A 14,150-nucleotide genomic window follows, 5' to 3' on the forward strand; every position below is an offset into this window, starting at 1 on the left:
CCATGGTTCCAATAATGGTGTTACTTGTTTTATAAACATTTATAGAATGCTAATTAAATGCGTAGATGCAAAGGGTTACCTAAAAAAAGCATGAAGCAGTTTGCATAAGATTTTCAATATGGTCCATTCACTTTAATTTTTGACATTAGGAGCCGCTCCCCGCCACCACCACCACCCCAATTTGGGGATCCTTGCATGACAGTGCAGTTGTTCTACCTTGCGATAAAGTAGAAAATATGTCAGAAATTGTCTAAATGGAAGGAGACATTACCATTTTTGACCCATGTTGAGAGCCCAACAAAAAAGTGTGCTCTAATTTGTGGGTTCGTGTCACCAGCAAACAAGGGAGAAGGTGAAGCTCCTCATCCAGCTGGCTGACAACCTGGTAGAAAAAGGCCACGTCCATGTTGTGGAGCTGAAGCGATGGGTGAGCACGGTAGACCGCCGCTACCGCGACTTCTCCTTACGAATGGTCAGGTACCAGGAGAGCTTGGAAAAGAACCTGGGCCTCTCCTCAGAGGTGGGAAGAGCTCATGTTTGTCATCCCGTACTTTTACACTATGTTCAATCACAGCATGCTTTTTTTCAGGACAACAAGGACTTAGAGTTGGATATTATTCCTGCCAGCTTGTCGGACGACCCCGAGATCAAACTGCGGGAGCCCAACGATGAGGTCAATGAGGAGAAGAGAAAGTCGGCGAGGAAGAAAGAGTTAGTGCAACTTGGAAACTAAACAAACCAGAGTTTTGAGACAGCATTTTTTCTGCTTTAACTGAACACACATTGTTTTGACAAATTGGGCCAGGTTGGCTCTGCCTCGCATGAACATTGCATTAATGGAGGCCCAGTCTGTGGACCAGAAAGAGAAATGGTGCCTGTTTTAACTAAACTCACAAGGTGAAATCAAATTATCCTCGTTCACCACAACTACTACTACTATTTCTGTGGAAGCTCTCAGTCGTACAGGAGTGGTCCATCGATGAAAAGGTTTCTTCAGCCGTCATCTGTACTTCTTTGAAGGTGTCGGACGTTTCGCTTCTTATCCAAGAAACTTCGTCAGTAAACTAAAGTCAGAAATAGAAACTTATTATCAACAATTACAAACTGAAGTTACCCACAAAATCTATCAGGAAGTGTGCGAATTTACCAAATGCGGATACATGAGGCACCACCGCAAAACCAAAGAGAGACAAAAGGGTAAATTTCAAAAATTACTTTTACAGAAACAATCACAGCTACTTGCAAACACGGGAAAATTAGGTATGAGCAGATTTCAAGGGAGAATTGGATCAAAAATTTGTCAGACAGAGATCTCTCAGAGACAGAAAAGGCGGTACTAACCAAAGGTTTAAATTTCTCGGTAACTCCTAAAACAATACCTACAATAGACTACATCACAGCTACTGAATCGGCTATTAAAAATAACAAACTTTCCTATGCAGAGGCAGATGATCTGCGCATTAAAATATCATCCCTTCTTAGAAGTGCCAAACCACCTCCGTCTAACATAACATTAGAAGAGAGAAAGGCGTTAACTACTCTACAAAAAGAAAAAAAATATTACTATTTTGTCAGCAGACAAGGGTAGGTGTACAGTGCTTCTCAACACATCGGATTCCGAAGACAAAATAACTAGGTTCATCTGTGATTCTTCCATTTATGAGCAACTAAAAAGGGACCCTTCCAATAGATACAGGAAAGAACTGATAGACTGTCTCCAAAAGTTAGAGAAAGGTAAACATATAGACAAACAGATGTATTTTAGATTATACCCGGGAGAGGCCACGCCATGTATCTATGGCCTGCCAAAAATACATAAAGAAGGGTCCCCCTCAGACCCATTGTTTGTAGCATTGACTCCTCTACATACAATAGCCAAATATTTAAAGACGATCTTAGCTCCGTTGGTTGGTAACACAGAATATCCCGTAGAGAACACCACAGGAGAGGATCAAAGACCTCATATTGGAACCTTAGGAAACATTGGCATCTTACAATGTGACTTCTCTCTTTACATCTGTCCCAACCCCAGCAGCAGTCTCAGTGGTGAGGTCGAGACTGCTGGCAGACGTTTCTCTGCATAAAAGAACCAAACTTAAACCGGACCACATCTGCCAATTATTGGAAATCTGCCTTAATACTACGTATTTTCAATTTAGGGAAAAAATTTACAAACAAATTCATGGTTGTGCTATGGGCTCACCAGTTTCACCCATAGTGGCTAATCTGTACATGGAAGAGATGGAGACACAGGCCCTCACATCCTTCCCGGGGACAAAACCTAGATACGGGTTTAGATATGTGGACGAAACTTTTGTCATAATTAAAAAACAAGAAATTCAATCCTTCACAGATCACCTCAACTCGGTAGACCTCAACATTAAATTTACTCGTGAGGACATTAAAGAGAAACAACTAGCCTTTTTGGATTGTCAAGTAATTATAAAAGAGGGCAGAGCGCGAAAAACAGAAGTCTTTAGGAAGGCTACGCACACTGACCAATACTTACTTTTCGATTCTAACCACCCTTTACAACACAAACTGGGAGTTATCAGAACCTTCCATCACAGGGCTAAACTAATACCAACAAGCGTTGAAGGGAGAGAAAAGGAGTCAAAACATATCAGGAGAGCACTCACAAACTGTGGGTACCCTCAGTGCTCATTTAACAAATGTCAGAAAGAAAGAATAGGGAATGAAACCCAAAATTCTGAAGACACAAAAAGGAGAGGAGTAGCAGTACCTTACATTGCAGGAGTTTCTGAAAAACTAGAAAGTCCTTTGGCAACACAAAATTCCTACTTATTTCAAAACGATAAACACTTTAAGGCAGAAATTAGTGCACCCAAAAGATAGGCTGCCACATGAAAAGCAAAGTAATACAGTTTATTCAATACATTGCAAGAATGAAAATTGTAAAGAGCAGTACATTGGTGGACTAAACAAATTCTCAAAAAGACTTTATCAACATTGCAGGGATAATACTAGTGGGCCTCAATCGGCAGTACATATGCACCTAAAATATAGCAAACAATCATTTGACGACAATGAGGTTAATATCTTAGCAAAAGAACATAGATGGTTTGAAAGGGGAGTAAAAGAAGCAATTTTCATAAAACAATCCTTCATTAAACCGGTTTGGTGGGGTGAGGTTCAATTGGGATCGTTCGTACAATAGTTTACTTAGGCAAAATAGGATTAGGAATACTGATGAGGTGATACCGGTGGAAATGGGGCATTCAGGCCAGTCGTTATACAGAACAATAGGAACAATCAGTGGAGTGGCAGGGAGTAGTCCACTGCTCCCCCCAACCTGAGAGCAGGGACCTATCATAGCAGAGTCCAGCAAGTAAGGCATGGTATCACTGTATTTGTTTCTTGACTGTTTTTCTTCAGGTTCATCATGGCCGAGCTCCTGCAGACAGAGAAGACTTATGTCAGAGATCTCCAGGAATGTCTGGAGGTGAGAAAAATAAATCTTTTTTCCGTCTGGCTTTTCAAATTGTAATTCCAGGCAAAAACATACATTCCTGCAACTTCCTGTCTACCTATTTAAAGGTAACACACCTACGTTGGACTTCACACATTGCCATGTACTGTATGATCACATTTAATCCACATTACATCTCAATTATGCATTTGGTAGCAATTTAGAGTATCCCACATCAACTATGAAGCATCTGGATGAAAATGTTCAGATTGTAATTTGTTCTGTTGTTATTATTACATTTCTCCTCATTTTAGCCATGAAATGACGAATATCCAAAGCTTTGTGGAGGTTCTTTTTTTGTTGGTAGTGTTTTTGAAAAAGTAAATGAAAAATTAATTTGTAGTCATACCTGTGCATTCCAGACATATTTGTGTGAGATGAACAGAGGCGGGGACGAGATCCCGTCTGCCATTGCCAACAAGGAACACATCATTTTCGGCAACATGCAGGAGATCTACGAGTTCCACAACACGTGAGGGACTTTTCAGACTTATTTTTGTTCATTTACATGTTACTATATTTCTATTTAGCAATAGAATACCTATTATTACATATTGGTATTTCTACAGCAGCTTCAAAATTTTAATACGAGAAACACCGCTCAAAATTGTGTGAAATTTGGATTGTTGTACAGAATCACCTAATACGAGATGCACTACATGGACAAAAGTTAGGCGCTACAACAGCTTGCATTATTTTTCACCCAATTTCTAAGTGCCGCGTGTGGCTTTCGCTGCTCACCCACAAAAAAAATATCCTGTGACTATAAAGTGACCTTGAGAGTTTTGAAAGGAATAATAAATAAATGAAATAAATGAATACATGAAATGTATTATTATTATTATTATTATTATTATTATTATTATTATTATTATTATTATTATTATTATTATTATTATTATTATTCATTAAGAACATATGACTGCTATGTTTCTTATGCGTGCGTGTGTGCACTTGCAGTATTTTCTTGAAGGAGCTTGTCAACTATGAGCAGTTGCCAGAGGATGTGGGCCATTGCTTCGTCACATGGGTAAAACCTGATTCAACTGTTAGAACCATTTTTATCCCACGAATGAGCATATTCTCATTGCGTCTGATGTGATTCAGGCGGATAAATTCCATATTTACGTGGATTACTGCAAGAACAAACCCGACTCCAGCCAGCTCATCCAAGAGCACGCGGGCACCTTTTTTGATGTAAGTAATTACATGTTTTAATTACATTTTAAGTAATTGCAGAAATAGACCAGGTTATCTGTTTTTGCCATCAGACAATCAAGTACTAAAGGAAATTTAAGAATTAAAAATGAATCTTCATGTCGGGCGGAATGGTGGTCGTCTGGTTATCACGTTGGCCACACAATGCAGCTGTGGAGTTTGCATGTTCTCCCTGTACCTACGTGGGTTTTCTTTGGTTACTCTGGTCTGATTGAACACTCCAAATTGTCCAAAGCTGTGAGTGTGAGCATGGATGGCTGTTCCTCACTATGTGCCCTGTGATTGGCTAGCAACCAGTTCAAGGTGTCCCCCGCCTAAAGGGGACAGCATGCAACATGGTGGTCACACTATAGCCAAGGTTTTGGGTTCAATCTCTCGACTGAGGCCCTCCTGCGCGGAGTTTAGTTTTACTCTTTCTCCTCCCACATTTGAAAATGTGCATATTAGGTGAATTGAAGACAGTAAAGTTGTGTAAATATGAGTGGTTGTTTGTCTGTGTGTTTCCTGTGATTTATTGGCCACCAGGGCAAAGGGTTCCCGCAAAGGTTGGCCCTCACCTGTGACCCTTTCAATGACAAGTGCTATGTAAAATTGGGGATTTAAAGTACTGTACTGTTTGTAGTTTGTAGTAATTTGTAGTTACCTTGGTTTTCCAGCAGAGGATAGTATTTTCACAGAAGCTGTGAACAGCCTCCGTCTTGGCACGTTTTTTGGATGTTTGTAACCAGAGAAGAAATGAGGTAACGATAAATAAACGAAAATAATTAGAAAGTGTGGCCTGGTAGGCTGGTGGTTAACCTCACAGTTCAGAGGCACCAATTCCAATTCCAGCTCCATCCTACGTGTGTGGCGTTTGCATGTTGTCCACTGGGCTGTGTTGGGTTTCTCCATGTTACTGTCTTCCTCCAACATTTCAAAAACAGCATGCATCTTTTTGGAATGTGGGAGACAACCGGCTGATTGAACACTTTGAATTGTCCCTAGGTCTGAGTGTTAGCGTTCATGATGGTTTGTCTGTCTGCCCTGCGATTGGCTGATAAAGGGTTCATGGTGTGCCCGCCTGCTGCCCCGAAGACAGCTGGGATAGGCAACAGCACCCCGCAACCTTTGTTTAAATAAGCAGATCAGAAAATGAGTGAATGGATGAATTAATTATGAGAAAATACATACAATCATGATCTGTCTGTCTCCATGTAATTATAAATATGTACATATGTGTACGTATTTATATGTACATGTGTAAATATATATCCATGTGTGAGTGTGGGTGGGTTGTTATTCTGAAATTAGTCTGATTCATTATATTGATGATGTTGTTGCAATTTTTTTGGCAGAAGACTGCTGTCATAATTTGTAATTCTATGTATATTCCGTGAGCAGGACATCCAACAGCGAAGTGGCCTGGCTAACTCTATTTCGTCATACCTCATCAAACCGGTGCAGAGAATCACCAAGTACCAGCTGCTGCTCAAGGTGGGACAGAAGAGTAATAATAATTGGAATCCTAATAATATGCTCCCAATTATGATGATGGTGATGATGATAATGATTAGAATGGATACCGCATGGTAACTGGTGTGCTGTAGGAGTTGCTGTCATGTTGTGAGGAGGGCAAAGGGGAGATCAAAGATGGCCTGGAGGTGATGCTTAGTGTGCCAAAGAGAGCCAACGATGCCATGCATCTTGCCATGTTAGACGGTAAAGCATCTATCTATCTATCTATCTATCTATCTATCTATCTATCTATCTATCTATCTATCTATCTATCTATCTATCTATCTATCTATCTATCTATCTATCTATCTATCTATCTATCTATCTATCTATCTATCTATCTGTCTATCTGTCTGTCTGTCTGTCTGTCTGTCTGTCTGTCTGTCTGTCCGTCTGTCCGTCCGCCCGCCCGTCCGTCCCTCCCTCCCTAAAAGATCCTTTCATCTTCTGACCTTGACCTCGCGGCACAAATATTTCGGTTTCTGTCCTCTAATACAGGTTTTGAGGAGAACTTGGATGTGCAGGGCGAGTTGATTCTGCAAGACAGTTTCCAGGTTTGGGACCCACGTTCACTCATCCGAAAGGGGCGGGACCGACACTTGTTCCTGTTTGAATTCTCACTGGTCTTCAGCAAGGAGTTTAAAGATTCAGTGGGCAGAACCAAATACCAGTACAAACACAGACTACTGGTGAGTGTGGTCCGCTTCGTGAGGTACAAAACAAACGTTGCCTCCATCAAAAAAAATACTTCAGCTTCTGTGGATGTTTCTTTGGTGTATCACTGCCAGCACAAAACTTTTGTGGTCACATTAGATTAGATTAGATAACCTTTATTTTTCTCACAATGGATAAATTCCCAATTCACAACAGCAAAGTTATGAAAGGAAGAGGAAGGAAAAAGAAGAAATAGAACAAAATGTCAGAGGTCACATTCTTGATTTGTACTGCAGACATCTGAGTTAGGGGTGACGGAGCACATCGAAGGCGACCCATGTAAATTTGCACTTTGGGCTGGGCGAACTCCCTCCTCGGATAATAAAACTGTACTGAAGGCAAGTAGAGGCAAATACGTATGTTGAATAGTAAACAATGTGGTTAAATGTGTGTAAATGCTCTGGTTCTCATGCAGGCGTCCAGCGTAGAAGTCAAACAGGAGTGGATAAAGAACATCAGAGAGGTAATCCAGGAGAGAATGACTCACCTGAAAGGCGCACTGAAGGAGCCAGTTCAGCTCCCCAAAGCGGCAACACTCACCAAACCTCGCAATTATGCCAAGAGGTGACGTCCATAGTATTTCCACACAATGTGTGTTAATTTCAATGTTAATGCTTGTCACAACAAAACGAACGTCACAAGGCTGCCTGTTAGTTGCTAATTGGATAAATTCACATGGAAAACATAAAATACAACAAGCACCCATTTGTCACAAAGAATAGTTTAGACCAGACATGGGCAAACTACGGCCCGCGGGCCACATACGGCCCGTTAGGCTTTTTAATCCGGCCCGCCGAATTTGCCCAAATTATAGTACAAACAGTATCTAAAACTCATGACAAATAGTTAGCGAACAACAGGGCAGATAACTGAAAAGTTGCCTGCCCCATTTTTCACAACTGGAAGCACACTGAGACAACTAATCACATTAAAAAAAGTTTTTTTTTTTAAATCAAGAATGCACCTACTACAAATGCTAGCTTGCTTAATTTACGGTCATGTGCATGGCTGTAGATTTTGCTGCAGTAGTCGATTGTCATTGTGGTGCACAATGCAACGTTTGCATTGCTTCCTACGAGCCACTAAGCCCCTTTCATAAATCTCACGTAGACGTTACAGTCACGGTTTAATGTAAATTTACGTTTTGTAGCGTCACATATGTTGTTAGCTTCTTTTGAATCTTTCTTTCCTGGCTGAGGTTCTGTGCATCTATTTTGGAAAATGACATGCAATTGCACGACTTTATAACGCTTGCGAAAGTCCGGAAGAAAGAAGCAGGCTTCTGATTGGCTGCCGTGCCGAGTATGCAAATTTCAACTGCAGGTCGTCGATGTTTGTGTGCTCGGCGACGGTACACGTGTTTTGTTTGTGCGTGAAGGCGAGGGCGTCAGCGAGGAGTTTGTTGAGCGCGCGGGCAGGACAAACCATCTATGATTTGGCGGAATTTAACACAAGTAGGTATTATTGAGCTTGAATATTTCGTTGTGTAATAATATGTTTTGAATGTTTTAAGTGATTCCATTTTTCAATAAATGTTGATTTCTTTAACTTTGCCCCTTCGATGGAAACTTATTAAAAACAGACGCAATCTTGATAAATCACAGTGCATATGTTATTTTCATCTATTTCCATTTCCTCCTCCAAGTATCTGCGAAATAGTATGTAAACGCCATATTCCTTGAGACAAATTTATTAACTGATCAGGGATATTTTTCACATTTGAAAGACAGTTAATAAATTGGGTTGTAGTGTTCTTACTGTGCTATGAGGTTTGTACATACGACATTTAAAGGACAACCGGCACCATTTTTTGTTTTCGTTTCCCACTGACATCAGAAAAACGTTTTATAGCATCTAAAATACCCAAATCAGGCAGGCTGATATTTTTAGTTAAATGAAAAACACCAATAAAAATGACTTCAAAATGAATCCGGAAATGGTCAGTTTCAGAAGGTCCCACCCCCCTGTTCGTGACGTCACGCCAAGACGTCTTGCCTTGCTCAAGAATCAAAACAATGGCTTCAGATTCGGAGAAGATGTTTTCTTGTTACTCATCCAGTTATGAATATGATTCAAATAGTTCTGAAGAGGAAAGCATAAATGTTTGCAATTGATTCAAGGAGTACTCCCATATCAATTCGAGCCGTCAATGACAGCAATGTAGCACCCAGAAAATGCAGAAGATTGCGCCCAAGCTCCGTTGGAAATGGGCTGATTTGTCCGCTGGGAATTTGTGTCAGCGAATATCAAATAGTTGTCTTGGTGCAACACACAACGATTCACCATGGCATTATTTATGTGTTTTCCTTCTAATTTCACCATCAACACGGATCAACACGAAGTTTTCAGACCAAACAAAGTACCCAAAATGCATTGTGTGTCGCTTTCTCGGTCAGGGGCGGTCCAAACGTGACGTCACATGGGGATCGTCATCAACTCGAAAACAAGACTTCATGAATATTCAGCGCAAGTCTTAAAACGTAAACTATAGCTATATGCTGTGGAATCTTTGTAAAATACGCTCAGTCGAAATCATTTGAAGTGATTTTATAAATTATGGACATAACTTGTTCCGAGTATTTCCGGCCCAAACACTCCCTCCAAATGCTCCTGGCCCGGCCCCTCTGTCAAATTTTAGAACCCAATGCGGCCCGCGAGTCAAAAAGTTTGCCCACCCCTGGTTTAGACCAAGAGTATCAAACTCATTTTTTTGCCGTGGGCCACATTTTAGTTACGGTTTCCTATCGGGGGCGAGTATAAATTTGGGGAAGCCATAAAAATGTTCAATTCCCTCCACATATTACAAATAGAGCGCACAAAAATTAATGAATGACAAGCTTTCAAATCAGAAGTCAAGAATAATGGCTGTTATTGTGATTTACATGCGACAATTAGAAATTTTGGTTCAGACTTTGGCAAGCATTAAGAAAGTTTTATTTGCTTTTGCAGGCCAAATAAAAAGAGGTGGGTGGCCAGATATGGCGACCAGGCCTTGACTTTGACACCTGTGGGTTACAGATTTACCCATGATTGGGAAAATTCATGATATAGAAAGACCATTTAACTTGCACAGTTTAAAACCCTTACACTTCATTCACTTTGAGAAAACAAAAAATAATGTAAATTAGCATGGATGTTACAGTAATTATCAGCCTTCAAACAATGTCTATTTTCACATTTAGCAGGAAGCAACACATGCAACAAGAGGATCTAAAATTACTCAAATGCATATTAGATGTTCTCTCTGATTTGTGGGAATTAGATGGTTTGGACATGTCCAGAGGAGAGGGAGTAAATATACAGTGAGACCTCAACTTACGATCTTAATTGGTTCCCAGACAGAGTGTGTAAGGCGAAAAGTGTGTATCTCAAAAAAATAATTCCCATAGGAAACCATTAAAATGGGAATAATCCGTTCCCGGGTTTCCATAAAATATACTTTTCAACTAAATACGCCTTAAAACTACACACAACATACCTTATTCTATGTATAATAAATGTGCTATTGTATTGTAATGAAAGAAATACACTGCATTGTATCATAGTCACTTGGCGTTGGAGGTCGAAGGTCAAAGGGAATTGCTGTTTGGAAAGAGCGGCGCATTACATGACGACTGTAATTAAAGAAATAAACTGTGCCGTAAAATAAAGTTGTATTTACCTTTTTGATGGTCATTGATGGCTTATGGAAGGAGAGTCACCTTCCATAAGGACTGTTGATAACTTAACCTCTGGTGCTTCCGCCGAAGATCACTCCGCCAACCGTGGTGGGTGTGTATTATGAAAATAGTGCTTATTATAAGGTTTAATTTTCATAAATTTGTGAGACAAAAAGTTTGTAAGTTGAGGTATTTGTAAGTTGAGGTCTCACTGTATTGGGAAACGAGTTATGAATTGCCAGGCAGGAGGCTGAGAAGAAGACCAAAGAGGGGATTTATGAATGTCAAGAAAGAGGACAGAAGGTAGCTTATATGTGAAAAGAGGATACATAAAACAGGGTTCGATGGAGAACACTCATTCACTGAAGCGACCCCTGAAAGGAAAAGCCCAAAGGAAAAGAAGACTATTAATTATTACTCCACACCAAACAGTGTCCAAATACGCTTTTTCGACGGAGCTCGTTTAGCTTATTGATAGAATCTCTCAAGATTCAAGCACAGATACAAATGCTTATTCTGATTGTTTCTGCATGCTTTTATGATTAGGGATGGAGGGGAGGATGGAGACAGTCAGGGGGATGGCAGTAGCCAACCGGACACCATTTCCATCGCATCCCGAACCTCGCAGAACACAGTGGACAGTGACAAGGTAAGGAAGCAAGTTCCCCTTTTTAAGTCATCTGTATTCGGAATCACTCCTGATCGATTATGCAGTGCCCCAAATAGTGTCGCGAGTTCACCATTTTGTGGTGCTCTTAAAGGACAACCGACGTCACTTTTTTGTTTTTTAACTGACACCAGAAAAACGTTTTATAGCATCTTAAATATCCAAAACATGCAGTATGATATTTTTAGTCAAATGCAAAACACCAATAAAAATGACTTAAAGTGTCCAAAATCTGCAAAAAATTGAGCTGCGAATTGGGCATTTTCAGAAAGTCCCGCCCCTCTTACGTGACGTCACGCCAAGCCGTCTTGCCTTGCTTGTGAATCAAAACAATGGCTTCAGATTCGGAGAATATGCTTTCTTGTTACACATCCAGTTATGAATATGATTCAAATAGTCCTGATGAGCAAAGCATACATGTTTGCAATCGATTAAAGAATTTATTTGGGCCATTTTGAGGCAAACGGGCGGCTGGGAATGTCTCACCCAAGAAGAGGCAGAAAAATGGCGACCAGCTCCGGTGAGGAATGAATCAGCTCGTTTCCACAGGCTGATACTATCTTTCCATGGAGTTTGCCTCCCTCTGCTGGCGGCTTTTGGGTGTAAGACATGGTTTAAAAAAAACATACAGCAAAATACATTGACGTGATGGAAAGACGCTACAATGCATCTTTTTTATGGTGAGGAGGCGGTCCTTTTCTGACGTCACGTACGGACTCGTCACCAACTCAAAAACAAGACTTCCTGAATGTTCAGCACGAGTATTAAAACGTAAAATATAGCTATATGCGGTGGAATCTTATTAAAATACGCCCAATAGAAGTCATTTGAAGCCATTTTACACATTATGGACACAACTTGTCCGGAGACGTCGGTTGTCCTTTAAAATGTGGAGTGAATAAGTCAACGTACATGGATAAATGTGTTTCCTGAGGCAGAGGCGTATGGGACTGGTCAATGTCTGACAACTGCAAGCACTCAGCAATCAGTTCACTTCCAAAGTTTGCACCTTGGTCAGAGTGGAGGTGCTTCTCACCAGTTTCGTCTTGGCAAAGAAAAGCATGAGCACATTTTTTGAAATGATGAGTGACCACAAGAATTTAAACAGCAGACATTTAAATAGCTTCTTCCCCCAAGCCATTAACTCTCTAAAAAATAACCCAAATAGATCTGTATAGTGCCTCAATTTTTCTTATTTTTCTCATTATGATACTAGTGCAGCGTGTTATACCTGAGACAAATTCCTTCTGTGTTCTACATACTTGGCAATAAAGATGATTCTGATTCTGAAAGAAGAAGGAAGAACCCATATTAGGGTAACGGTGTGATTGGTCGATCGATCGATAACAAAACATAATTTCATAGATGGATGGATGGGTGGGTGGGCCGGGTAGGTGAGTGGGTAGGTGGGTAGGTAGGTCGGTAGGTCGGTCAGTAGGTCGGTCGGTAGGTCGGTAGGTAGGTAGGTAGGTAGGTAGGTAGGTAGGTAGGTAGGTAGGTAGGTAGGTAGGTCGGTAGGTAGATAGATATCAATATTTTTGCATATGCAGCTCACTACTGATACAGTGTGCTAGCTCTGGCCTATATGCTCTTGTCACTAGTGACTAGTGATAAGAGCAGTTTTCGCAAACTATGAGGTTCAACAGGGCAGCCCCTGTGCTACACCAAAGTCAAAGTTGCCGTGTGAACACCCCTTTTGACAGATAAACATCCATGTGACAGTAACAAAAACAAACAAACAAATTAAAAAAGACAGCATTGAGGGAACTAATTAAATGAAACAATGGGCCCGTAATGACAAGAAAAGGAGAAAACAAAACCAAACTGAAGAAGACAAAACTCTCCAACATAAATGTTGGAATTTTAGCCTATCAAATCAAATGTTCTCCGATTTCTGTTAGCCCCCATTAAAGCACATATATGGATTTCAAAATCAAGAAAATTAATCTTTAAAACTCTTGCCAGTAATGGTTGTATTTTTTCATGATTTATTTATTCACTGACCATGTAGCGGTTCACTTGCTTGACTAAAATTCAGTTGGGGTAGGGAATGAAACTGACAATGATAATGATGCTTGTTATTATTTAAAGTATCACTAAGTTTTGGGAGGGGGAGGTTGGATGTTGCACGTCGCTGTGCTAATGTTTTCTGGCAATGAGAGCATCTTTTTTGGGAATCAAATGGCCCATATTAAGATGCCTATTTTATTATTTTGGGGAAGTGGGGGTCGGCAAGGGATCCTACCCCACTACAACAGCGTTTAATAAGAGGGGAAAAAATCCACTTAAATTTTCCTCTTTTATAAAACTACTTAGACTAGGTTATTTTTTTCTCATGCAAAGAGAACAAGTGAAAGTTTTATATTTAGCTGTTATTTAGAGCCAAATAAAAAGGAACACTGACAAGCAAATCTAATATATGTTTAAAACATACTTGATTTTGTAATATTCGACAATAAAGCAAGCATACAGTGAAGCTTTGTCAGAGCAAGAACAACAAACTGTTGATGGTGTTATGTAAAAGGTTTTTAAAAGATCACAGTGAACCACAACTCACTAAAAGAGGCCTAACTAAACGATAGCAAGCACCATGCTGGCATCGTCAGATGTTCCATTGCGCAAGTGTGTGTGTGTGTGCGCGTGCTCGTGTGTGTGTGTGTGTGTGTGCGTGTGTGTGTGTGCGTGTGCGTGTGCGTGCGTGCGTGTGCGTGTGTGTGTGTGTGTGCGTGTGTGTGTGTGTGTGTGCGTGTTGTTTTTTTCTCTTTCTCTGAGTGAAGATTACTCAAAAGTTAACACACTCCATTCCAGATAACACTCAAACTGGTGTCAAATCCTTTCATCAGAAATAATTTGTTTCCCTGTGGCCAATACATTTCTCAATTGCACAGTTGTTGTTCAGAAGTGATGT

General features: G+C 40.4%; 1 protein-coding gene across 2 annotated transcripts in view; it reads left to right on the plus strand.

Annotated features, from left to right (window-relative positions):
* The window catches only part of kalrna (kalirin RhoGEF kinase a), a 200,152-nt gene that overhangs the window by 106,206 nt on the left and 79,796 nt on the right, over positions 1 to 14,150 (plus strand). For both annotated transcript variants that reach the window (XM_089002867.1, XM_089002868.1), the window contains exons 27-38: positions 338 to 520; positions 590 to 711; positions 3,397 to 3,463; positions 3,853 to 3,962; positions 4,451 to 4,520; positions 4,598 to 4,687; positions 6,089 to 6,181; positions 6,295 to 6,406; positions 6,701 to 6,891; positions 7,153 to 7,254; positions 7,332 to 7,480; positions 11,122 to 11,224. In XM_089002867.1, the coding sequence (XP_088858993.1) occupies positions 338 to 520; positions 590 to 711; positions 3,397 to 3,463; positions 3,853 to 3,962; positions 4,451 to 4,520; positions 4,598 to 4,687; positions 6,089 to 6,181; positions 6,295 to 6,406; positions 6,701 to 6,891; positions 7,153 to 7,254; positions 7,332 to 7,480; positions 11,122 to 11,224 (1,392 nt within the window). The remainder of the gene's footprint in view (positions 1 to 337; positions 521 to 589; positions 712 to 3,396; positions 3,464 to 3,852; positions 3,963 to 4,450; positions 4,521 to 4,597; positions 4,688 to 6,088; positions 6,182 to 6,294; positions 6,407 to 6,700; positions 6,892 to 7,152; positions 7,255 to 7,331; positions 7,481 to 11,121; positions 11,225 to 14,150) is intronic.

This window comes from Hippocampus bargibanti, linkage group LG08 (assembly GCF_051943395.1).
Source record: "Hippocampus bargibanti isolate YZ-2025 linkage group LG08, ASM5194339v1, whole genome shotgun sequence".
Taxonomy (NCBI): Eukaryota; Metazoa; Chordata; class Actinopteri; order Syngnathiformes; family Syngnathidae; genus Hippocampus; species Hippocampus bargibanti.